General features: G+C 59.6%; 3 protein-coding genes and 1 long non-coding RNA gene across 7 annotated transcripts; 1 reads left to right on the forward strand and 3 right to left on the reverse strand.

The window, feature by feature from the left end:
* Positions 1 to 35: 35 nt before the first annotated feature.
* Positions 36 to 6,904, reverse strand: XRCC1 (X-ray repair cross complementing 1). Of its 3 annotated transcripts, none has more exons than XM_074307028.1 (17): positions 6,668 to 6,904; positions 3,695 to 3,787; positions 3,386 to 3,496; positions 3,065 to 3,223; positions 2,897 to 2,974; positions 2,717 to 2,822; positions 2,385 to 2,512; positions 2,189 to 2,303; positions 1,879 to 2,110; positions 1,683 to 1,799; positions 1,533 to 1,596; positions 1,119 to 1,248; positions 977 to 1,031; positions 763 to 899; positions 526 to 616; positions 305 to 380; positions 36 to 211 (listed from the first exon to the last, which is right to left on the reverse strand). In XM_074307028.1, the coding sequence occupies exons 1-17, from the start codon at positions 6,716 to 6,718 to the stop codon at positions 98 to 100; spliced, it is 1,857 nt and encodes a 618-aa protein (XP_074163129.1). In that variant the 5' UTR covers positions 6,719 to 6,904; the 3' UTR covers positions 36 to 97. The 3 variants fall into 3 exon arrangements, with proteins under 3 accessions (XP_074163129.1, XP_074163130.1, XP_074163131.1); XM_074307029.1 differs by having other exon boundaries at positions 2,717 to 2,819; positions 6,668 to 6,899; XM_074307030.1 differs by lacking the exon at positions 6,668 to 6,904 and adding an exon at positions 6,546 to 6,573.
* Positions 6,905 to 9,902: 2,998 nt separating this feature from the next.
* On the reverse strand, positions 9,903 to 11,937 carry LOC141564498 (uncharacterized). Its single transcript, XR_012488635.1, has 2 exons — positions 11,819 to 11,937; positions 9,903 to 11,560 (listed from the first exon to the last, which is right to left on the reverse strand). It is a non-coding gene; the product is annotated as an uncharacterized LOC141564498 (long non-coding RNA).
* On the forward strand, positions 11,042 to 14,255 carry PINLYP (phospholipase A2 inhibitor and LY6/PLAUR domain containing). Of its 2 annotated transcripts, XM_074307038.1 has the most exons (6): positions 11,042 to 11,188; positions 11,288 to 11,368; positions 12,185 to 12,301; positions 12,960 to 13,112; positions 13,496 to 13,639; positions 13,897 to 14,255. In XM_074307038.1, exons 2-6 carry the CDS (start codon positions 11,302 to 11,304, stop codon positions 14,073 to 14,075), a joined length of 660 nt encoding a protein of 219 aa, XP_074163139.1. In that variant the 5' UTR covers positions 11,042 to 11,188; positions 11,288 to 11,301; the 3' UTR covers positions 14,076 to 14,255. The 2 variants fall into 2 exon arrangements, with proteins under 2 accessions (XP_074163139.1, XP_074163140.1); XM_074307039.1 differs by lacking the exons at positions 11,042 to 11,188; positions 11,288 to 11,368 and adding an exon at positions 11,554 to 11,870.
* A 5,676-nt stretch (positions 14,256 to 19,931) lies between these two features.
* On the reverse strand, positions 19,932 to 24,184 carry IRGQ (immunity related GTPase Q). Its single transcript, XM_074307012.1, has 3 exons — positions 23,618 to 24,184; positions 22,222 to 22,771; positions 19,932 to 21,946 (listed from the first exon to the last, which is right to left on the reverse strand). Exons 2-3 carry the CDS (start codon positions 22,761 to 22,763, stop codon positions 20,728 to 20,730), a joined length of 1,761 nt encoding a protein of 586 aa, XP_074163113.1. The 5' UTR covers positions 22,764 to 22,771; positions 23,618 to 24,184; the 3' UTR covers positions 19,932 to 20,727.
* Positions 24,185 to 24,935: the final 751 nt, after the last annotated feature.

Here is a 24,935-nt window from a genome sequence, read left to right on the forward strand (position 1 = left end):
CACTCAGGGGTCCCCAGAAAAGGGCAGGCAGGGGCTGCTCCAATAATGACTTTTATTAGAACTTGGGGTGAAAGGGGAAGCTCATTTGCATGTCCGGTCAGGCCTGGGGGACCACCCCATAGAGCTGATAGGGCAGCAACCTCTGCTGCTCGTTGCAGCTGTAAATCCAGCGGGGACGCACGAAGGCCAACGACGGGTTGTCCAGGAGGGCCTGGGGAGGACGGCACAGGCTGAGGCTGGGGCCATGTCCCAGCCCTGCCCCCCTCCCCCTTGCCCCCAGGGTGGAGCAGTGAGGGGCCCTCACCTCCTCGAAGCTGGGGTCCCACTCTTGGGCCGTGATCACAAACTGGACCTGATCATTCATGTAATCTTCTATCTCCCTGGGGGATTGTGGAGGCAACACATCAAAGGGGAGCCCCTGAACGCTCCCAATTGCCTCTCACTCCTCCCCCCAACTCTGCTGCTCTCACTCCTCCCCTCAGTACTCCCCTTACCCCCCTTTGGCACCCCCCCCAGGAGTCTGACCCGTTGAACGCAGTAACGTAGCGGACAAGCTGCCGTCGCTCCTCACCAGGAAACTCTCCATAGAAAAAGAAGTGTTTGCCCTGGAAAAAATCTGGGGGACAGGGATGGGGATGGGACGGGACAGTAAGGGACCTTGGAAGCACCGAGCTGGCAGGTGGTCCCAGGACAAGGGAGCTGGGAGGCAGGAAGCGCTCCCAGGGCATGCTGGGAGAGCCAGGGAGGGGGCGGGGACGCCACCTGGCAGCTCAGGGATGGGCTGGTCCGGGGGCTCGGGGCTCTCATCCTCTGTGTTTTCATCTGTGGAGCCGGCATAGGGGTCCTCTCCGTTCTCTCCTTGGTCTTGGGGCTGCTTCTGGTCCTTCGGCTTGACCACTCTGGAAAGGCACAGATCGGGTCCCAGTCAGTGCCGGGCCCTTGCCCGACCTGGCCAGGCCCGTCTCGGCTCACCCACCTCCTCAGCTCATCCTCCGTGTCCCCGGAGTCATCGGTCCCGTGGTCCTGAGCACCTGGGGGCAGAAAGCGCCAGCTTGGGCCCGGGCTCCAGGGGCCCCCCCCCCACCGCCTCACCCTCTCCTCCCAGCTCAGGGGCCCACCTGCCAGCTCCTCTTCTGGGTCTGGGGCTCCCTGGGGCCCTCTGTGAGCCGGGCCGGCCTCCTGGGGGGATGGAGTCCTGGAGCCTGATTTAGGCCCCGCTGGGGGAGCCTGATGGTTAGCCTTGGGATGCTAAGAGAGGGTCAGGGTCACAGCATCTCACTTTGGGGTGCTCCACCTGCCCCCCCTCCCTTCTTCCTTTCTCCTCTCTCCCTTCCCCTCCTCCTCCTTTCCCCCTCTTCCCCCTTCTCCATCCTCTCCCACTCCCTCCTTCCTGTTCCCTCTCTTTCCCCACCCACCTTCCATTCCTTTCTCCCTCAGACCCGGTGGCCGCCCCCCCCCCCCAGGCCCCTACATCTGCTCTGGCTTCCAATTGCTCTGGCCCCAGAGGTGCTGGCTGGGCCCCTCAGCCTTACCTTGGTGGTGGGAGGGGGCGGCGTCTCCTCATCGCTGCTGGAGTCCGGGCCTGCCATGAGGTAGCTGGGGAGGGGTGCAGGGGTAAAGGTTAGGCACGGAGTCAGTCAGAGATCAGAACCCCCCCCACCTCTCCCCTGAGGGGTGCTCACCGCCGACAGGGCAACCTCCGCCGCATGCGGTGGCAGTCCAGCACCCACTCCTTGCGCACGATGCGCCCGCCCCGGCTCAGGACCGCGCTGTACTTGGGCGTGTTGGCAAAGGCACAGCTGAGGGCAAAGGGCAGAGGTCAGGAAGATGCTTGGGGCCCCCTGGAATGAATAGGAAGGGAATGGGCGGGCAGCTTACATGAGGTGGGTGCTGTCCGAGGTCCAGTCTGGCCGGTACTTGGCGCCGAGCTCCAGGGCCTTGTCCCGAAGCTCTGAGCGGAAGGGGTTCTGGAAACCGCTCAGGACCACCACGACGCCCTCCAGGATCCTCCCCAGCTCCACAGGCCCAGGCCTGGGCCCGGCCCTAGCCTTCGGCCCTTTCTTTTCAGCTTGGGGAGGCCCCTGGGCCGGGGCTGGGCCCGTAGCAGGCCCTGAGAGAGGCAGAAAATTGTGACTCTGGGTCCTGGAGGTCTAAGGACCCCAGGCCCAGCCCCCTCTGGCTGCCTCACCTTTGGGCTTCTTGGGGGCTGGTAGCTTAGGGTGGGCCGGACGGGCCTGGGCTCTGTTTCCTGGTTCATCCTGGCTTAAGTCCAGTTTCCTCTTTCCCTTGGGAGACTCTTGGGGCTGGGGAAAGGAGGGGCGTATGGGGACACATCCGGCTATCTGGTCACCCCCCCAGGATCCCCACTTGCTGAGGGCACTCACCTTGCCGGGAGCTTTGCTTGCAGAGGGGGGCTGAGGGGACGACAAGGGAGGAGTCTGGGGGGTCACGCCCTCGGAGGCCTGCAGGGTGGCGGCTGCGTAGCTGGGGCCCGGCTGCTCTCTGGGGGGGGCTGGGAGGAGAGCCAGCTTCCAGGAGCTGCGCCAGAGCCTGGGGACCTGACTGGCGGCCAGCCCCGAAGTCTCTCCCACAGCCTTAGAGACCTCTTGATCCCCCCTCGCCCAGTCCCTGACTTCCCGTTCCTTGGGAACAGGAACCCCAACCTCCCGGCCTCAGAGGGAGCCAGGCCGACTCCTCGGGCCCAGTCCTACTTCACCTGGGGAAGCCTTGCTGGCCCGGCTGAAGAAGAGGGACCCGGGTCTCAGGGAGCTGCCGGTGCCATCGTCCTCCTTCACTCGGAAGGCTCCCAGCTTGGTCACCTTCTGTGAAGAAGCGGGGTCAGGGGAGGGGGCAGCCCCCGGCCAGAGGCAGCAGAGAGACAAGTGGGGACACTCACGGGGCAGGGGCTGCTCTCGGGCTCCTCCTTCTCCGGGGGGCTGTGCAGACGTATAAAACTCAGGCCGTAGGCAGAGTCCTGGAGGGCCAGAAAGGGGAGAGAGCTGCAAGGCTCGGGGAGCCCCTGGGCCCCCTCCCGGCCCCCCGGGGAGCCCGCCGCCGCCCCGACCTTGCTGTAGGGCTGGCTGCACACGATCTTGACGCGGTCCCAGCGCTTTTCCGCGGTGGCCCGGACCAGCTTGTCGGCAGCAAACAGGCGGACCCGGTTGGAGTTAGTCCCACTCCGGCTCTCAGACGGGGACATGAAAGACGAGGTCACGAGGAGGACCTGAGAACAGAACACACAGAGACAGAGATGCAGAGATGCAGCTCTAACCTCATGGCATCTTGTCCAAAAGCTCGCCCCAGTCCCGTCCCCGGGAAGCCCCCCAGGGCCCCGGGTCTGTCCCGCAGACTCCCCCCTTCCCCGTCTGGAGGCCCCTTTTCTCACCTCATAGTCATGCTCCCCGGCGCCCCCCGCGGAGCTGCCCGCCAGCACCTCGACGAAGGCAGAGCCCTCATTGCCGATGTCTATGCTGTGGATCTGCTCCTCCTTCTCCAACTGGGGGGGAGGGGGACAGTGCATCAGGCCCGGAGGACCCTGACCAGCAAGAGCTGCGGGTCAGCGGCCGCCCCCCAGATGACAGAGAAGGATCCCCACGCCCGCCCGGAGATGGGGTCCAGGGCGGGAGGGGCAGAGCCCAGAGAGCCTGGGGGGGAGGGGCTTCCTGCAGGGTGGGGGTGCAGATGCCTGGGTCACCTGCAGGATGACGGAGATCTGCTTCTCCCCAGCCTTGGCGGAGCGCCATTTCCGGTAGGTGTCGGCCTTCAGGAGGTTGTCTGCGCAGTGGGTCTGCCAGGGAACAGAGTTAACTAAACACCTCCCAGTGACATATGACCTGGTAGCCCTGGGAGGGAGGGGCTGCCCACGTCCCTCCCGTGGTGAACACCCAGGGGTGCTGCTAGCGAGGGGACTCCGGGGGACGCCTGCCCAGCCAGTCTCCGCAGCACCTGAAGTGTGGAAAGGGGGTGGAGGGAGGGGAGCCCAAAGCTCTGAAGGACCAGCCCCCCTCGGGCCCAGACCCCCTTAGTCCACTAGAGCCGGGTGGGCAGTGAGGTCACTCTCGGGCCCAGCCCCCAACACCCCTCACAGGCCAGCAAACTCCCAGAAGCCCTTCTGGCCACTCCTGGAATCACCCCCTCAACACTGCTCCTCAATGACAAACACCCAGGAAAACTGCCCCAGAGAAAGCTTTGGAAAGCCCCGCCCCCCCTTCCCCTCTTCCTGGGGAGAAGCTTGAGATGCTCCAGGACGCCACCTAGAGACAAGACAGTTTCCTAAACCTAAAGGCCCCCCCCAGGCCTCCTATAGAGACCCTCACAGACCCCCCCCAGGCACCTCCTATAGAGACCCTCACAGCCCCCCCAGGCACCTCCTATAGAGACCCTCACAGCCCCCCCAGGCACCTCCTATAGAGACCCTCACAGCCCCCCCAGGCACCTCCTATAGAGACCCTCACAGCCCCCCCAGGCACCTCCTATAGAGACCCTCACAGACCCCCCAGGCACCTCCTATAGAGACCCTCACGGCCCCCCCAGGCACCTCCTATAGAGACCCTCACAGCCCCCCCAGGCACCTCCTATAGAGACCCTCACAGCCCCCCCAGGCACCTCCTATGGAGACCCTCACAGACCCCCCCAGGCACCTCCTATGGAGACCCTCACAGCCCCCCCAGGCACCTCCTATGGAGACCCTCACAGACCCCCCCAGGCCTCCTATAGAGACCCTCACAGACCCCCCATATAGAGACCCTCACAGACCCCCCCAGGCACCTCCTATAGAGACCCTCACAGACCCCCCCAGGCACCTCCTATAGAGACCCTCACGGCCCCCCCAGGCCTCCTATAGAGACCCTCACAGACCCCCCCCAGGCCTCCTATAGAGACCCTCATAGACCCCCCCCTGGCACCTCCTATGGAGACCCTCACAGACCCCCCAGGCACCTCCTATAGAGACTCTCACAGCCCCCCCCAGGCACCTCCTATAGAGACCCTCACAGACCCCCCAGGCCTCCTATAGAGACCCTCACAGACCCCCCCCAGGCACCTCCTATAGAGACCCTCACAGACCCCCCAGGCCTCCTATAGAGACCCTCACAGACCCCCCCCAGGCACCTCCTATAGAGACCCTCACAGGCCCCCCCAGGCCTCCTATAGAGACTCTCACAGACCCCCCCCAGGCACCTCCTATAGAGACCCTCACAGACCCCCCCCAGGCACCTCCTATAGAGACCCTCACAGACCCCCCCCAGGCACCTCCTATAGAGACCCTCACGGCCCCCCCAGGCACCTCCTATAGAGACCCTCACGGCCCCCCCAGGCACCTCCTATAGAGACCCTCACGGACCCCCCCAGACACCTCCTATAGAGACCCTCACGGCCCCCCCAGGCACCTCCTATAGAGACCCTCACGGACCCCCCCAGACACCTCCTATAGAGACCCTCACAGACCCCCCCAGGCACCTCCTATAGAGACCCTCACAGACCCCCCCAGGCACCTCCTATAGAGACCCTCACGGACCCCCCCAGACACCTCCTATAGAGACCCTCACAGACCCCCCCAGGCACCTCCTATAGAGACCCTCACAGACCCCCCAGGCCTCCTATAGAGACCCTCACAGACCCCCCAGGCACCTCCTATAGAGACCCTCACAGACCCCCCCAGGCACCTCCTATAGAGACCCTCATAGACCCCCCCCTGGCACCTCCTATGGAGACCCTCACAGACCCCCCAGGCACCTCCTATAGAGACTCTCACAGCCCCCCCCAGGCACCTCCTATAGAGACCCTCACAGACCCCCCAGGCACCTCCTATAGAGACTCTCACAGACCCCCCCCAGGCACCTCCTATAGAGACCCTCACAGACCCCCCAGGCCTCCTATAGAGACCCTCACAGACCCCCCCCAGGCACCTCCTATAGAGACCCTCACAGACCCCCCAGGCCTCCTATAGAGACCCTCACAGACCCCCCCCAGGCACCTCCTATAGAGACCCTCACAGGCCCCCCAGGCCTCCTATAGAGACCCTCACAGACCCCCCCAGGCCTCCTATAGAGACCCTCACAGACCCCCCCCAGGCACCTCCTATAGAGACCCTCACAGACCCCCCAGGCCTCCTATAGAGACCCTCACAGACCCCCCCCAGGCACCTCCTATAGAGACCCTCACGGCCCCCCCAGGCACCTCCTATAGAGACCCTCACAGACCCCCCCAGGCACCTCCTATAGAGACCCTCACAGACCCCCCCAGACACCTCCTATAGAGACCCTCACAGACCCCCCCAGGCACCTCCTATAGAGACCCTCACAGACCCCCCCCCCGGAGCCTCTCATGGACTCCCTCACACACTCCTAATTTGTTTCCTAAAGACCCTCATAAGACGCCCACAGGTGTTTCCTACAGAGACCCTCAAAGACATCGCCGTTTCTTATAGACGCCCCCAGATGTTTCCCACAGACGCCCCTTATGTGTTTCTAGAGCCCCTCACAGACCCCCCAGTCGCCCCTCTCGGACACCCTCACAGACAGCTCCAGGGGCTCGTCTAGACACACCCCGGATCACCCAACACAGACACTCCTGGAACCTTAGAGTAACCGGAAGTCCCTCCCGCAGGGCTTCCCTAACCGGAAGTCTGCAGAAACCCGTGGCCCTCCCTCCCCTCGGGTTCCCTCACCGGATCCTGGCTGCTGCACGACACTACGTGGCGGAGGCGGATCTCAGGCATAGCGGGGCCAAGGGCCAGGCGGGATGACACCTTCAAGTCCGAGGCCTCTGGACCAGGCCAGCGCCTGGGAAGGAGGTGGCCGCTCTTTTAGGGCAGCACTAGTGCGCAGGCGCGCGGCCTCCCGGGACCTGTTTAAAGTCGAGCGCGCGCTCCCTGCTGCTGCGCAGGCGTACTGGCCCTCTCCCCAACTTCCCCTGGCTCCGCCTCCCATAACCACTCTAGCCTCTTCTCTCTATGATTCGTCCTGGCTCTAAGCCCGTCCCATGAGTCCGCCCTTCCTTGGTCTGTCCCTCCAATGGCAGCCTTTGTGGTCTCTCTGCCCTCTCTTCTCTCCTAGCCCCACCTCTCCCCCCCCTCCACTCTAGCCCCTTTTCTCTATGCCACATTCCCTTTGCTCCACCCCTTTTTCTAGCCCCTCTCTAGCCCTTCCTCTCGCTGACCCACCCTCAGGCGGGCACCGTGACATTTCCCGCCTCCCGGACTCCGGAGCCCATTTCCATTGGTGGCTGCGTCCCTGTTCTCCTTTTCCATTGGATGGCTTGGTCCGAGGGAACCTGCTCCTGGCTGCCCAAGTAGGAGTCCAGGGCTTTGCTGTACCCTAAATCAACCCAACTTGAGGGCGGGGGTGGGATGAGCCCCCGCAGACCCATTCGGGCCCCGATAAACCAGGCAGTCTGGGCAGCTGCTGAGCCCGCGTGGTCGGAGGCAGCCCAGAGGGGCCACTTCGGAGGCGTAACTAGAACCCAGGACCAGAAGTCGTCCCTCTGACTACAGACGGTTCAGTTAAGAGCGCTTCTACCCTCAGCTCCGGGTTCTCCCCCCATTCTGTCCTTAGGGAGGCTTTTTGTTTGGGGGGTGCCGCTTGAACAAAGACCAGCAAATACAAAGTAACGCCGGGGAAGGGCGACGGAAGGCTTCCTGGAGGAGGGGGTGCCCGATGGCCCCTCTGGGGGACAAATGTTGCCCGGCCGGGCTTCAATAGAGACAACTTTAATAATGCTGATCAAACTTGGTCTAAATCGGGTGGTCTACCCTTGTCTTTATACCTTGTAAATCCCTCCCCCGCCCCCGGAGCTCCCCTGTGTGGACACCGGAACGGCTCGGGTCATGGCCCGGTACCGGGCTTCACCACCGCTTTGGAGAACCCCCTTCTGGACTTGGACACTCATCTTCCCGATGGGGGTGTTCAAGTTCCTGAACCCCAGTTTTCTGAGGGAACCCCAAATACAAGAGCCCTGGAAGCAGCTCGAGGGGAGGAAGGTTTCAGTGGTGTGGGGAGCGCCGGGCCCCCATTGCAACGGGGGGGGGGGGGTGTGAATGGAGTTTATTCCCAGCCCCTCCGAGGCCCGTATCAGCACAGGTGTAAGGCGCGCCCCCAGTGGCGGCCGTTTGCGTTCACCTGGAGGGCCCCGCCCACCTCCGGGTCCCGGTCTGTGTCGGTGCCTGGAGGCGGGGCTTCAGACCCCCCACCGAGCTTCCGCTTTGAATGTTTGCTATCTGTTTTAAAAAAATAGACTTCCTCGGGGATTTTTTATACTTGGGGAGTGGAACGGGTTCACTGCCCCAAACCCGCAAACCACGTGGGATGGTCCCAGAATGCAGCCCGCAAGCCGACGTCGAGTGGGGGTGGGGCTTGCCTCGGGAGAGAGCTCAGCTTTCCGAAGGGGATCTGAGCCGGCAAGAGGCCCCCGGACCCGGGCTCCCGGAGTCGGGGTGACGGCCGCGGGGGGCGTGGCTAGTTGGCAGGCGTTAAAGAGGCGGGTCAGGGGGCGGGGCTTGCTTCCGGTGTGTGCTCTTCTCGGCCCTGCCAAGCTTCGGGCATCATCTGGGTCTCGGAAAAGTCGCCAGAACTTCGGGGCCTCCCCCGTGGGGCCCACCTGGGGCGGTCCCCTTGCTGGAGACGCCTCGGAGCTCGGGAGGGAGGCGCCCTCTGTGGCTTCACGTGCAGCGGCCGAGTGCTTAGAGCGCTTCAGTCAGCGCCGCCCGAGTGCACATCCTACCCCAGTCCCCGACTAGGTGCGTGACCCCGGTGAAATCACTTCAGTTTGTAGAGTTTTCCCATCTGTAAAATGGGGGCGATAATAGCATCTTTCTCCCAAGTTGTTGTGAGAATTAAATGAGATATTTGCAAAGTGTCTGGTTTACATTAATGTTGTAAATCATAATTATTACATTACATATAATACGGTAGGAAATGTATTTTGCATTATCTATGGAGTGCAACATGCCTCCTTTTTTTCCTCTTACCCTGTCAGGGTTCTGGTGCAGACCCTCAGCGCCTCACACCGGGAGGGTGGCCTCCTGCCTTTGAGACTCCATTCAGCCACTCAAACCCACATCTCACTACCTCCTCCCCCCTCAACGAATCCCAGCGGCTCCCTCTTGTCCGAGTTTGGATGCAAAATGCTCGGCCTCCCTCGTGACCCGGCCCTTCTTTTCCAGTGCTCTTCTGCTGTGGCCAGAACTTGAAACGAGGTGTAATGCTTTAAAGGAGTCCACACATTAGACATTAGAGAGCACGCGCCCACTACAGGACAAGGCCACTCTTGGACTTCTGGGAGACTCCCAAGTCAGAAGCCCACTCTGGGAGGAGTTCAGATTCATTCCAGCTCCCACCTTTGTTCGGGCTGGAGATGTTCGGAGAGAGCTCTCGGAACCAAGGAGAGAGCTGGGCCTCTAAGAAAGCTAATACCGGGCCCAGGAAAGGAGACAAGAATTAAAAGGAACAATAAAGGATTTGGACTCCTGGTTGCATTTGGGCTTATTACAATGAACTGAAACTAGGGCTGCTCCAGAAGCTCCCCAAGAAAGCTGCTCCCAGAGAACATTACAATCTAGAGAAGAGAACATTACCCTCTTAGCCCTTGCTCCTCCGCATGCACTCCGTAGATCCGAGACACTGGGTTCCTGTCCCCTCCTTGTGGTTGCCGTTAAGCCCCCCCTTTCTGTAACCCCCTCAATCTCACAGCCTCCCTGTGGATGACTTCCTCCTTCTCTATGTCCCTCACTTTGCAGATTTTCCATTAGATTTCAAACTCCTTTAGGGCGGGGGCGGGCGTTCCTTTACCTCTTCTTGTATCCCCAGAACTTAGGATAATGGCTGGCATGGAGTAGGCCGATTGACAGACTGAATGAAATAAAGGCTGCTTTGTGTCCCCTATAAATGTACTGTTACCTTGAGTCCTTGTAAAGGATCTGAGGGAACTAATTTTTTTTTTTTTTTTTTAACAACCAACCAGGAACCATAGCCAGAGATTTCCCAGAGTGAATCCTGGGTATGAGCAGGGGGTTAACCCAACTCTCCCCTCCCCCAGTCTCCACTCCCTGCCCCCCCAGCTCAAACCCAGACCCTCTCGTTATAAGGACCTAACTTCCTACTTCTGCCACTTTCTCAAGATGGAGGAACGACACTTGAGCCCCCAGAAGTCACGCCCCCATTTCTTGCCCGATGATTCACTTGAAAATCTGCTGCTGCTCCCAGTTCTGGCCAGCATGGAAACTGAGGCAGGGAGAATTGGTCCAGGTAGAGAATTCATATCCATTGACCGCAAATTGCCAGTGGAAGACTTTCAGGTGCTCTTCCATGCGTGAGTGGCCCCTTTCTCCAGTGGGTTACAGACCTCCTTTTCCCCTCCTAATTTTTTCAGACACTGGGAGGGGTGTTCTATGGGAAGCCCCCATTCTCTTAGGTCTCTCCAAGCTCCTTTCCTGAAACCGCTCTGTGAGGTAAGCATCAATGATCCCATTGTACAGGTACAGAAACTGAGGGGAGAGAATGTGATTTGCTCGGGGCAATGATAGGTGCGTGGGAAAGTCATCAGAAGGCCCAGTTCTCCAGGCCAGGTTCTCCTCTTGATTATGAGATCGTGGGTGTTGATCTGGTAGGAACTCGAGAATTCATCTATTCAGTGAATGGGAAAACAGGCCTGGAGACATGAAGGAATCCAGCGAGAGTGAGCTCCTTTTCCCCCCTAGAAAGCGAGGGGGTTAAAGCTCTGGGCGTCCTCCCAGCTCTGACGTGAGGGGTTTTCGTGCTCCGATAGTTTTCCAGGTATCGTCCGACTCTGGCCCTGGAGGATCTTACCCTGGGGATCCCTTCCCCGATCAGGGACGGGGCTTCTGCCCCCTCCCTGGGAGGGTCAGGTCCGAGGGCGGCAGGGGAAGGAGCCTTCACACAAAGGCAGGAGTGTGAGCAGGTCATGGGGGAGGAGGGCCCCAGACATCCTGTCCCCCTCAGCGACGTGTAGGAACAAGCTGGGCAAAGGCAAGCTGGGTGGAGAAGCTGGGCAGGCGGGCTGACTCATTGCAGGCAGCTGTCTTAAGAAAACTGGGCAGGAGAGGAGGGACTTGGGGCTTTGACCCCTCCCAACCCCTGTCTCTGCTCCCCAAGCTGTGGCATCCTGTTCGGCGGAGATGGACGAAGGAAGGGGAGGAGAGAGGGAGCGAGCCCTGGACTCTGAGATTATCCTGGTAACTGGAATGGGGCTGGGGGGGAGGCGGGGATTAGACTGGCCCTGCCCCCCCCACCCCGTCCCTGCCCTTCTATAAGGCCCGTGGGCCCCGATCTAGGAGCAGACTTCACGATGATCCCCAGGAGACCCCAGCTGGGCCTGCTGACCCTCACCCTGCTCTGTGCCCTCTTCTCCCTTGGTGAGTGTCCTCCCAGCATCCCTGGTCTGGGGGTCCTGGAATCCAGCATTGGGGGAGGGGCTGGCAACAAGGAAGGCTTCCAGGATCTCCCCAAATAACTTCACACCCTGTTTCTTTCCCCGGGACTTCCTTATTCCTTCCCTCAGGAAAGCCACTTGCTTTCTGGAATCTGGGCATCTGAGCCTCCAGAACCTGCAGGGAGACAAATGGTTGGGTCCTGCATTGCATCGGGGAGCTAGGAATCTGGGGGGATCCTCCTGGTACTGGGGCCCTGGAGACTGATGGTGAATGCCCCATTCCCTGGACCACCGCCTCCTCCCACCCCTGAGCTAACAAGATGGGGAGAGCCCCCACCCACCAAAGGAAGAATCCGCCCTCCAATTTCTAACAACATCAGCCTCCCGTTCCTGCCCCAATCCTGGACTCGGGCGTCCCCAGCCACATAATTACACAATGCAGCCTCGGACCGAGTGGCTTCCGGCTGCTCCAGGACAGTCTGGTTGTGAGTGTCCAGGGTCTCCCCGATAGTTCCATCTAGGTCACAGGATTTGGTCCTCACAGAAACTCAGCCATCCAGATCTCCAGCAGAGACCCAGGGGTCCCGACCCCTCATCCAGCCCTCTCAGTCACGCAGGGCTCTTAATCCTCAGAGATCCCTGTCTCTTGTTGTAATGCTACACCCTGAGAGACCCAGGGGTCCCGATCCCCCATCCAGGCCCTCTCAGTCCCCAGGACTCAATCCCTGATCCCTGTCTCTTGTTATGATGCTACACCCTGAGAGACCCAGGGGTCCTGATGCTCCAGTGTTTCCCCCAGCTCAGTCTCTGTCCTGTGAGGTGTGTAAGGACTCGGGGCCCTCCTGCACGGGCAAGCTGAAGCTCTGCGAGCCGGAGCAGGACGCCTGCGTGACTGTCGTGGGCTTGTCCATCACAGGTACGGGGAGAGGGGGTGATGACGAGGTGAGTCCATGTGGAGCGGGGGAAGGGGGGGGGAGGACGGCATCATTACAGATGACTGGAGACTAAACTTGGTGTGGAGGTCCACAAAGACAGCCTAATCCGGGGGTGAGGACAGAGAAAATGCTGACAGCTGTGGGGGGAGATGACCACCACAGGGTCATGCTGGGACCTCCAAGCTCCTTTCTTCTTTCATCCCTCCCCATTTTACAGGAGAGGAAAACTGAGGATCAGAAATTTCTCCAAAAGTTGTCTATTAATAAACACTTATTTTTTTCCTCTGAGGCAACTGGGGCTGTGACTTGCCCAGGATCACCCAGCTAGGGAAATGTTAAGTATCTCAGGCTTCATTTGAAGCCGGGTCCTCCTGACTTCGTGGCCGCTGCTCTATCCCCTGGGCCACCGGGCTGCCTCTCCCAAACACTTATTAAGCACCTACATAGACCCCAGAGGGCAGGGCTGACTTGAGGCCAGATTCTTGGAATAAGCCCAGCTCTTTTTCCTCCCCGCCCTGGGATGGGGAGAAGGACCCTAAGGGAGGATCGTCTCCGAGTCTGGGTCGAGGTCAGGGTCTCTATCCGTGTGGGTCCGGGCCCATGGTGAGTTCCGGCCGCTTTCCCGCCCTTCATCTCCAGGGAACAAGGAGTCCGTGGACACCTCCAAAAGCTGCATGAAGTACAAGGACTGTTACTCGGGCTTCATCTCCACCACCCTGGGGCCCGAGGACCACATGGTGTCCAACTCGTTCTGCTGCCAGGAGGACGGCTGTAACAGGGGCCGAATCCCGAGTACGCGCCCCTCCCCCCCCCCCCCCCCCCCCCCCGTCTCTCGGCTCGCCCCCGGCCCACGCCCTAGAGCCCTGATGCTCTCCACCCTCCGGTTCCTCCCTCTGCTCTTCCAAGTTACGGCTCCCCTCGTGCTCCCCCTTCGCGATCTTTGCGGAGCCTTGCTCGCTTCCAGACCCCAGGAGGGTGCCCTCCTCAGCCCGGGCCCCAGAGTCCCGCTCCCTCGCAGCCCACGCGCCCAGAATCCCCCGGAGTAGGCTCCCCTCAGTCCCTCCCCCCTCCCGCCAGCCGCCGGGCCGCTCTAACGGTGTCCCCCCCCCCTCCGCCCCCCCTCGGAGCCCACCCCCGGGCAGATGCAATCTCTCCCCCTCCTTCCTCCGCCCCAGCCCCGAAGAACAACAGCACGCTGAACGGACTCCGCTGCCCGGCCTGCAAGGCCGCCTTCCAGGAAACCTGCTCCGGGGACCAGGTGGTGCCGTGCGTGGGCCACGAGACCCAGTGCGTCTACTTCTCGGGGATCGTGCAGACAGGTGGAAAGCTGCGGGGACCTCCGGGGGCGGGTCCCGGAGCGGGGCGGGAGGGAGGAGGAGAAAGGCCGGGTCCCGGAGCGGGGCGGGAGGGAGGAGGAGAAAGGCCGGGTCCCGGAGCGGGGCGGGAGGGAGGAGGAGAAAGGCCGGGTCCCGGAGCGGGGCGGGAGGGAGGAGGAGAAAGGCCGGGTCCCGGAGCGGGGCGGGAGGGAGGAGCTCCGAGTGCCGGGTGCGAGGCTGACCCCGCCCTCCTCCCGCAGGCATCCTCAGCACCCGCTTTGCCACCCGCGGATGCGCCACCAGCAGCGCCTGCCACGCCCAGGTTGGCGCCCGGGTGCCCTCGGTGACTTACACCTACGAGCTTCGGAGGGCCGACTGCGTCCCTGCCCCCAGGCCGCCTGGCCGGGCGGAGAGAAGGTCCGCTGCCTGGGCCCCCTGAGGAGTCCGGCGGACAAACCCGGGCGCCCCCCGGCCAGCTCCGTGCGGCTTTCGGGAGTCCCGGCGGGCGGCGGAGGGGGGGCAGGGCTGGGGGGCAGGGCGCGCATGGTCTGCGTCTCTGAGCCTGAGGAGGCAGGAGGCCCAAGAATAAATCCCACTTCCCCCGGGAGGGGAGCCTGCGGCTGTTGCCTCAGTTTCGTTTCCCGAGAGAGCGCGCCCCAGCTTCCCCCGAGATCCCGCGCCGGCCACAAAGAATAAAAGCAAGCGGCACGTGTACGCACGCAGCCCCCCCCCCCCACCTCGCCCCCACCTCTGCAAAGGAGGATGGAGGTTTTTTTCTTTGAGGGGAGGGGGATGAGGCAGCTGGGGTTAAGGGTTAAGCCCAGGGTCACACAGCTAGGAAGTGTTAAAAGTGTCTCAGGTCACATTAGAACTCAAGTCCTCCTGACTTCTGCGCTGGTGCTCCACCCACTGCGCCACCTGGCGGCCCCAGGATGGAGTTTTCAGCTCTTCTTGGAGGCCCAGCGTGGTCACAATGATTAAACTGTATTGTACGTGGCTTTTGGGCTTATTGCTGTTAAATGGAGGAGGTCAATTGGAAAGGAAGGCCCTGACCCTCCCCCCCTCCCAAGGGTCAGCGGAGGAGCCCTACAAAGAGAGGCAGGGGTGGCCTCGGGCTCCGGAGAACGGCACCGCTAGGCGGGATGCAGCGCACGGACCGCCCAGCCTGGAGCAGAAGACTGACTCGGGATGAGTTCGAATCTGTCCCCGGACATTTACTGGCCGTGTGGGCCCGAGCACGTCCCTTCACCCCGTCTGCCTTAGCTCCTCATCTGTAAAATGGGTTGGAGAAGGAATGACAGACCCATCCCGTACCTCTAAAACCCGAATAGGGACACAAGTCAACGACAACAATGGGCCAGCCCACAACGAGCTAATACTCTCTCAGGGAGTGTGACGGAATCAGACAGACAAACGGGGGGGACCGGAGGGACGCTAGCAGCACCCGGGAAGAGCAGGAGAGACCCTCGGGAGGGGGAGGCTTTTGCAGTTCTAAGGTGAAGCTAGTTGTGGGTAGAAAGAAACTAATCATGAAAAGTTGTGGCTAGGTAGAAACTAGTTGTGGTTAGACAGAAACTAGTTGTGGCTAGATAGAAACTAATGATGAAAAGCTGTGGCTAGATAGAAACTAGTTGTGGTTAGACCGGAACTAGTTGTGGCTAGATAGAAACTAATGATGAAAAGCTGTGGCTAGGTAGAAACTAGTTGTGGCTAGATAGAAACTAATAATGAAAAGCTGTGGCTAGGTAGAAACTAGTTGTGGTTAGACAGAAACTAGTTGTGGCTAGATAGAAACTAATGATGAAAAGCTGTGGCTAGATAGAAGCTAATCATGCAAAGCTGTGGCTAGATAGAAACTAGTTTTGGTTAGACCGAAACTAGTTGTGGCTAGATAGAAACTAGTTGTGGCTAGATAGAAACTAATGATGAAAAGCTGTGGCTAGATAGAAACTAGTTGTGGTTAGACCGAAACTAGTTGTGGCTAGATAGAAACTAATGATGAAAAGCTGTGGCTAGATAGAAGCTTATCATGCAAAGCTGTGGCTAGATAGAAACTAGTTGTGGTTAGACAGAAACTAGTTGTGGTTAGATAGAAATTAGTTGTGGTTAGATAGAAACTAATGATGAAAAGCTGTGGCTAGATAGAAACTAGTTGTGGCTAGATAGAAACTAATCATGAAAAGCTGTGGCTAGAAACTAGTTGTGGTTAGATAGAAACTAATGATGAAAAGCTGTGGCTAGATAGAAACTAGTTGTGGCTAGATAGAAGCTAATGATGAAAAGCTGTGGCTAGATAGAAACTAATTATGAAAAGCTGTGGCTAGATAGAAACTAGTTGTGGTTAGACAGAAACTAGTTGTGGCTAGATAGAAACTAGTTGTGGCTAGATAGAAACTAATCATGAAAAGCTGTGGCTAGATAGAAACTAATCATGAAAAGCTGTGGCTAGGTAGAAACTAGTTGTAGTTAGACAGAAACTAGTGGCTAGATAGAAACTAGTTATGAAAACTGTGGCTAGACAGAAACTAGTTGTGGCTAGATAGAAACTAATTATGAAAAGTTGTGGCTAGATAGAAACTAGTTGTGGTTAGATAGAAACTAATAGTGAAAAGTTGTAGCTAAATAGAAACGAGTTGTGAATTGATAGTTGTGAGTAAATAGAAGAAATGGAAAGATTGTCAGGTCTGCAGTCAAGAAGGGCTGAGTTCAAATTCACCCTCAGATATTTACCAGCTGTGTGAATCTGGCAAGTCACTTAACCTGTTTCCCTCAGTTCCTGTTGGAATATATGGGAGCCACCTGCCAGTGGCTGCTGGAGATCCAACCTAGAATGGATCTCCTCTTGGGAGAGGATGATACAAGGAGACTAGAGGCAGTTGCTGTTCTCTGACCTCTGGCTGAGAGGCTATTGTGTTGTCTGACCTCTCTCCTCTTCCCTCTGACTCCAATGTATCTCACTCCCACTCCGAAACACCTGTGTCAGTCAAGGCTGCCCTGCAGCTCCTTCAGATGCTGTGATCTACAGCTGTGAGACTCTCGGAGAACTGACCTGGGTCTTAACAACTGTAAAATGGGGATACTAATAATACCTACCTTGAAGGTTGGTGGTGAGGATCAAATAAGAGAATAGGTATAAAAAAGCACTTAATAGAGTGGCTGGCACATAGTAGGCATTATATAAATGCCTTAATATTATAAGAGGCAAAGGGGAGGAAGGCAATGCATTCTAAGAACGAAGGATTCAGCTTGTTCAAAGAAAGAAGATGCAGTGGAATATGGGACAAAATATAATGGATTGTAGACAGTTTGAAGGGGAGTAACGTTTAAGTCTTGAAATGTAGACGGCAACCAGTTTGCAAAGTCTTTAAATACTTAATGGATTATATGACCCTAGAAGAAATAGGGAACTACTGCCGTTTATTGAGCAAGAGAGCACCCTGAATTTTGGGAATAAAACTTTGGCAGTTGTTTATTGGATAGCTGCCATCAGGAAGAAAGAAGGGTGAGGGGTGCAATAGTTCAAAACAGAGGTGTTATAAGTTCCTGAACTAGGGTCATGTGAGTGGAGAAGAAACCGGTTAGCCAGTTGTCACAAGAAAGCTACCCTAGAATGAGTGTCAGGAGAGAGTACTGTCACCCAAACCCAAGACTGGAGGAGGGCCATTGTTCAATTCAAGTCAATAAGCATTTCTTAAGCCCCTATTACAGGCCTGGTCCCTGTATCCCAAGCAGTGGGGATACTAAAAGAGGCAAAAATCTGTCTGCCCTCAAGGAGCTTCCTTTTAATGGAGATAACTTGCAAACAAATGTACTTACAAGGGATAAATGGGAGATAATTAAAAAGGGAAAGTACTGAATTTTAGATGGGACTTAAAGGAAGACAGGGAGGCCGGAAGGCAGAATGGAGGAGGGACATCCTTCCAGGGATGGGGGACCGAGAAAACGCCTAGAGCAGAGGAAGGGAAAAAACCAGGAGGCCAGGGCCACTTGGATGGAAGAGGATGTTTTGGGGAGTGTAAGGAGACTAGAAAGTCAGGAAGGGCTTTGAATGCCAAATAGCATTTTGTGTTTGATCCTGAAGGCCATAGGGGACCTCTGGAGTTGAGTGTGTGTGTGTGGGGGGGGGGGTATATGTATGTAAAATGTAATTTTAAGTCACTCTGATGGCTTAATATTGGACAGACTATAGTGGGAATCAGCTTGAGACCGGCAAGCCCCCCTGGCAGCTGTTAACAGAAGTAGTCTAGATACAAGGTGATGAGGGTCTGCACCAGCAGGGAGCGTTAGGAGATGAGGAGGTGTATGTGAGAGATACTGCAGATCCCCAGGTTATTTGGGGGGATGGAGGGGGGAGGGAAAGTGAGAAGCCAGGATGACTCCAAGATCAGGAGCCCGAGGGTGGGAGGATGGCGTTGCCCTTCCCAGTAATAAGAGGTAGGGGTGAGGAGGGCTTGGGGGAAAGCCCAGTTCTGTTTTGGATATACAGAGTTTAAGATGGAAATTGTGGGTCAGCAGAAATTGGGGCAGGAAGGGTAGATTTAAGAATCCCTAACATAGAGAGGGGAATTAAATCCGAGAAGATGAAGAGATGGTGGAGGAGGGAGAAGGGAAAAGGCCATTCACAGAGAGCTCCATCTTCTCCCCTCCAGGCTGAGAAGGCTGGCTTTCTGGGGATGTGCCTAAAGTCTTCCCACCCTGTAGGGAAAGTTTTCCACAAATCCTCTCAATTCTAAAACTTTCCCTTTTAATCCCTCTTAATCTTTTTTCCCTCTTAATCCTATCTACTGCTAGCTTTGTTTGGACTTTTGTTTGCACAGCATCTCCCCCATTACACTAAGCTCCCCGAGGGCAGGCTTTGTCTCCCTCCTTTTTGCATCCCTTCAGGCTGAGCACTGGGGGTGCCCCTGGTTAGGCACTAGATGTTTATTGAGTTAAATTCAGCCTCTCTCCCACAGGAGACCTAGAACAGTACCAAGGTCAGCGGCTGTGACCTGGAAGTAAGGAGACTAGGGGGATGGGCTCATTTTGGGGAGAACCAGAAAGGAACCTCCAAAAGGAGAGAGTGATCCCTAATGTCAAGGGGGGCAGAGGTCAAGGAGAAGGAAGATGGAGAAAAGGCTGTTTGATTTGGCCCGGAGATCAGTGGGAAGAGGGCAGCATCAGTAGCATGATGGGTAGGGCCGAAAGCTGGATTGTGAGGGAAAACGGATCTGCTGAGCCCGCCTCAGTATAGCAGCAGAGGGCAGAAGGGTGGATCTCTGGGAGACAGGATGGACTGGGATCATCTGGGCAGCAGAGGGGGGACCTTGCTAAGGAGTAAGGCACGGGACATGAGAGAGAAGGTGGAGCTCGTGGTGAGTGACCTCCATTTTATCTATGAGAGAGGGAGGGCAGGGGGGCCACAGGAAGTTTGAGAAGAGGTCTTCCAAGAGCTGAGAGACTGCTACATTGGGCAATTAATTTATATATATATATATATATATATATATATATATATATATATATATATATATATATATATATATATATATTATCCACTGAATAAGAGGACTAGGGCAAGTATTCAGTCTCATAAAAATCAAGGACCCAGGTACAAGCAAGGATGACTCTTTGGAAAGCCACCATGTTTAGGACTGGGGAAGTGATGGTCCCAGGGCATCGGGTATATTTACATTCAGTTTAAGAAGGATATCGATAAGCATATTAATGTCTGGCAGAGGGAAAACAAGGCAGCAATGGTCCTAAAGATCCTACCAGATGATCAAGCTGTACAAAAGTCACGAGACATCTTCATCAATCCCTTTTAGACTTGAACATGGTTCCCCTGGGCAGAACAGGGAGAAACCGGGTGGCAATTGTGCCCAAGGTAAAGGAAAACTTTCCAATCTGGAAAGCTGGGGCTTCTCCACCCTTTGTGTCCTGGACCCCGAGGCAGTCTGGTGAGAATGGTAGGAGCCAGGTGTGAGGTGACCTAAGTATGGCGCCAGCTTGACATAAACACCAGAAGAGTCTTGAACTTGAACAGGGGATACCCTGGGAGATGGACTTGCCCCTGTGCCCTCCCTGGCAATTTGTCTTTCTTCTGTTTCTGCTGGAGATCTTAGTGCCCTGCTGCCGGCACCCAGGCTGAGTAAACTCGCTCAACTAACACAATAAAGCCCTAATAGCTCCATACACCAGCACTGCCCACCGCACTCCCAGTCCTCTTGGAGGGTCTACCCCCCCCCCAATTAGCAAAACCAGGGAAGGGCACTTCAACCCGTTTTCGGCTTGTCTGTAAAAGCCTACACATATATTCTCTTGAAATGTTACCAAAATATTTATTAAAAACGCAACAAATTCCTGGTCAAGATCCCCTGCTCCCCAAGATCACTCTGGGCTGGCGCCGTTGGGAATGAGCTCTCCCACGGAAAGACGGGTTTTATGTAGAGATCCGGGTACTTGGTCGCTTCGGTCCCCGACTTTGACAATCTAAAAGCCTGAAGCTGGCGATCTCTTAGTGGCCAGGGTATCTGTGGGGGTCGGGTGGCTTTTCAAGGTCGCCATCCTTGGAGATGTTGCTCATTTCTTCCCTTTTCCAGTGGAAGACACAATCGTAATGGAGCCACCTTGATAGGATTCCCCCTCCCCAACTCACCACTGAGGTGGGGTGCGGGGAGATGGGATGAAAGGGGATAAAAGCGTAAAAAAAGGCAACTTCTGGTCCACAGCTCTTTCCACCTAGCGGATTCGCCCTACAATACACTGCAGATCTAAGAACAACAAATGAGGGGGAGGCAGTCCGCAGCTGAGAGCACCCCCGGCAGGCTGGATGCGTCCCCTGTCTCCCAACGCTGTCCCTCCGTGGGCTGCCGCTGGGTCTCCCCATCCCGGGGCCGGGCAGCCTCGTTTCCCCCAGTCCCATCTTCCTTCCCGGCCCTAGGTGCAGGCCGGCCCTCCGAACCCCACTCCCTCCCACTTCCAAGCCCCAGACGTGCAGATCGCCCAGCCAGTGTCCCATCAGCCCCGGGATGCAAGCTCCTGGACCGTGCAGGCGTCCTCCTCCCGCAGCAAACTCCCGGCATTTCTGGCCCAGCAAAGAGGGGCAGCCTTTATTCGGGGTCGGGGCCCGGGCCCAGCACGGCCTCGGCGTCGGCCTGCAGCTCGTCGATGGCCGCCAGGAGCACGCCGTGGGCCGCGCGGTAGCCGAGGCCCCCGGTGGCCGCCGCTCCGCCCGCCGGCCACAGGAAGGAGAGCGCGCCCAGGGCCGCGCCCCCCGCGGTGCCCTCGCCGGCCCAGAGCCGCAAGCGCATCTCCACCTCGCCACGGGCCACTCCTCTCATGGCCAGGAGCGAGCGCTGGCGCGCCAACAGGGTCCCGGGCTCCAGGCCCATGGCGAGCTCCCGGCGCGCCACGGCGGCCGCCTCGAGCCCCATCGCGCGCCGATAGCCGGCCAGCTGACCCCGCAGCAGCGCCACGTCGCACGCGTGGCCCAGTCCCGGGGCCGGGGACGCAGCGGCGGCCACGCTGGCCAGCAGCGCCGCGCGCCACGCTCCGGCCCGCAGCGCGTCCGCCTTGGCGCGCGCCTCCCGAACGGACGCGGGGGGCAGCGCCAGCAGCAGCGCGGTCGCCTGGGTGGGGGTCAGGGCTCGGCGCAGCGCCGCCGTCAGGCCCGGCAGGCCCCCAGGCCGCAGGGGGAAGACCGGCGGGGGGGCGTCCTCTGCCTCCTCGGCGCTCAGCACTTCCCAGTCCTCCCCATCCCCCCCACCCGACTTCGTGGGCTGCTCCCCAGCGCCGCTGCCCGCGGCCTTCCCGCCGCCACAGTTCTCTGCGTCCTCCCCACCCCCTCCGCCAGATTTCTCTTCGTCCTCTTCTGGCTCGGGGTCCTCGCCCTCGCCGTCAGTCCTCACGAAGAAGAGGGGCGTGTCGGGGCCCGCCAGCGCCCTCCCCCTGGCTACCTCGGCCGGCTCCGGGGCTCCCGGAACCACCAGCACCACGGCATCGTAATGAGCCGGCCCGGAGCCAGGGCCGGGGGCAGCGTCGGCCGGCAGGGCCCAGAGGACCACATTGGGCCTCTCGGGGGCAGGGTGGGGGGCCGGCTCGGGGCAGGAGGGAGTGGGTTCAGGGTCCTCCGCGAGAAGGGAGCCTATGACCGTGGGGGCTTCTGCCCCGGCCACGCCCAGGTCCACCCGGGCGCTGCCCAGACGCTCGAGGCCCGAGCGCAGCCAGGTCATGGCGGCCTCCAGGCCGCCCGCCTCGAAAGCCTCGCGCACCGCCTCTAGCTCGGCCCCTCCTATGACCTCGAAGCCTTCCTGGGCAGGAGGCAGCAGCCTGCAAGGGAAGAGCATCGGCTAAGGATGGCGCGGGGGCCGCTGGGAAAGAACCCCCAATAGCCTGAGCCCTAGGTGGGGAATTTCCGGGCGCTTTCGGGGCCCCGTAACCTGCCCCCTCCCCTCGGCTATCACCCCCCTTAACCGCGGGTCGAGACTGTGTGATGGTCAGGAGTGGGGTCCTGAGGAGAGCCGCGGGAGAGGCAGGGAGCCCGCCCCGGAGACCCGCTGGGGCTCAGGAGAGGGAGGGGAGCGGGGTGGGGGCGTCTCACTCACCTCTCCAGCGCCGCCCCCCGGTCGCGCAGCGCCTCCCGGAGTCTGGTGAGGTCAGCGCCTCGGGGCCCGGGCCGGCTAAGCACGTAGAGCGGGGCCTCCCCGAGCCCGGCAGCGGCCAGCTGGGCGGCCGCCCGCACCCTTTCCTGCTCCAGGTCTTCAGGCTGCTCCGGGCTGCCGGGGTTGCCGCTCCCGGGGCCCCGGATCCACACGGCCAGCAGGGGTGCCCCCCGAGCCAGGGCTGCTCGCCCGGCTGCCCCCAGGCCTTCGGGCAGCGTCCCGTCCTCTTCCTCGTCTCCGCTCTGGCCGCGGGGCCCCCACACCAGCACCAGCACATCAGCCTCGGCGGCCCAGGGCTCGGGCGCTGCCGGGGGGCAGCTCAGCTCGCCCAGGAAGAGGCCGGGGCCGGCGGGGTAGAGCGCGGGGACGCGGGCGTCTTCGTGCCAAGCCTCCGGAGCCTCCCTGAGGGCGGCGATGAGCTCCGACTTCCCCGAACCCGGGGGGCCAAGGAATAGGGCGGTCACGTCCCCCTTCGTGGCAGGCATGGTGGCGTCTGCGGGGGGAGAGGCGGGAGGTCACGAGGCTTCCCCCCCCCCAGGACCCTGACCCCACTCCGCTAGCTTCCCAGAGACTTCCTATTCCAATCTTCAGCCTTCCATGGGGTCACTCAGCCCGGTGACTAGGGGGCCCAGCACTCAGCACCCACGTCCCCTTAAGCCCCCCCCATCCTTAGACTTTCTCCTGAATCCCCTCCTTTCTATGGCCCTCCCCTCCCCAGAACTCGGGAGATCCCCACAGGCCCTGGCACCCACGAGGGCTCAGAACTGTTTCCTTCACTCAGGCCGCACGGGCAGCACCCCGAGACCATCCCCGGGGCCGAAGCTCCCAGACTCCCCCCACCACCACGAGCCAAGCATCCCGCCTCGCTCCTGTTCGGGACCAAGGAACCTTCCTTCTCCCGCGACCACCCACACGCACTCAGCCGCATCCGGGCGTCAGCCACCCAGAGCCATTGGCCCCAAGGTCAAAACCCTCCCCCATCCTCCTCTTCCGTCCTCGGGACCCCTGCATCCTGGTCCCCGTCCTCTGGAAATGGCCACCTAGTCCTCCCCCCGTCTGCCACTCAGGCATCCTACCCCCCCACCCCAAACCTAGCAACGCCCTGGGCGTGCTCCCCCTTCCCCTCCTGAAAACTGGAAGGACGTCTGTGTCCCCTCCCCACACCTGCAGTGACTCAGGCATCTGTCCCCTCCGGCACAACTGGAGATGACAACAGGCGTCCCCTTCCCTGCGCCCCACAACCACCAGGCGTCCCGCTCCCCTCCCCGCACCGGACAAAGCCCCAGGCGTCCCGTCCCCCTCCCTCTCCCACAGCGGGAGTGCCAGGTTCGTTCCTCACCTGGCAAGGACTGCGGCTTACGCGCTAGTCACGCCGTCCTTCGGACTGGGGACCCGGACTCGCGGTAAATAAATAGCCGGCGTCCGGCGCAGTTCTGAGGGCGGTCAGCTCCCCGAGGTCCCGCCCCCCCCTTCGTAGGGCGGAGCTTAGGGACCAGAAGAAATCTAGGTGACGTCACGGCCCTTCAGTCATGACAATGACGTCACCGGAGGGGCCTCCCTAGGAAAGGCAGGAGTGGCGAACGCATCAGGTGACGCACGCCCAAACAAAGGCAGCAAAGACTCGGCGCCTGCGCAGACGCTCGACCCGCCCCATCTGGCGGAAGGGGAAGGGGCGCGGAGGCGTCGGGAGCACGCCGAGGAGGGAGGGGAAAGAGCCGGGTCAGAGATCAAGGGGCGGAACCCCTGGAGATTGGATGGGCCCCAGCGACTCGTGGATGGAATCACGTGGGATCAAAAAACAAGTGATGTCATCGCAAGATCAAAGGTGACTGTCACGTGGGGTCGAAAGTTAAGAATAAACCTAGTGAAGGTCAAAGGTCAGTCTTTGAGGATGCTTGTATGTGCTGGAAAGGGTCCTAGTGCTGTGGGATGAAGGGGCAGGTGTAGACCTGGTCAGAGATGGTAAGAGTAAACAAAGGTCAGTGTCAAAGGTCAAGGCAAGAAAGAGAATCCAATCCCTGCCGGGGTCCCTCCCTGCTCTGGGTCTGATATCATTCTCATTAAGCGTTCTTGGAATCAAACTGCGCCCATCCCCCCAAAAAAGAGAAAGTTGGTAGGATTTGGAGCAGGGGGAGCCCTGACCAAACTCTTGGGGCTCCCCCAGGCTCGGGCCCTTTGTCAGTGTGCCACAGCCCTCAGTGGCTCCTGGCATTGAATAAGGCCCGGGAATGCCCTTCGGTTTGTGGGCCTGGTGGTCCTCCTGTGCCCCAGGGCCAGCCTTGTGCCATCCGCCTCCCAGAAGGTGCTGGTGGGCGCTGGCTCAGAAGCTTAGGCCCTATTTGGTCCTCATTTCTGTGGAGCCCAGCTCCAGGCCCAGCGCTACACCCGTCTCCGGCCCGGCTGCCCTCGTCCGGCCCGGCTGCCCTCGTCCGGCCCGGCTGCCCTCGTCCGGCCCGGCTGCCCTCGTCCGGCCCGGCTGCCCTTCTCCGGCCCGGCTGCCCTCGTCCGGCCCGGCTGCCCTTCTCCGGCCCGGCTGCCCTCGTCCGGCCCGGCTGCCCGTCTCCGGCCCGGCTGCCCGTCTCCGGCCCGGCTGCCCTCGTCCGGCCCGGCTGCCCTCGTCCGGCCCGGCTGCCCTCGTCCGGCCCGGCTGCCCTTCT

The sequence above is a fragment of the Sminthopsis crassicaudata genome, chromosome 3 (assembly GCF_048593235.1).
Source record: "Sminthopsis crassicaudata isolate SCR6 chromosome 3, ASM4859323v1, whole genome shotgun sequence".
NCBI lineage: Eukaryota > Metazoa > Chordata > Mammalia > Dasyuromorphia > Dasyuridae > Sminthopsis > Sminthopsis crassicaudata.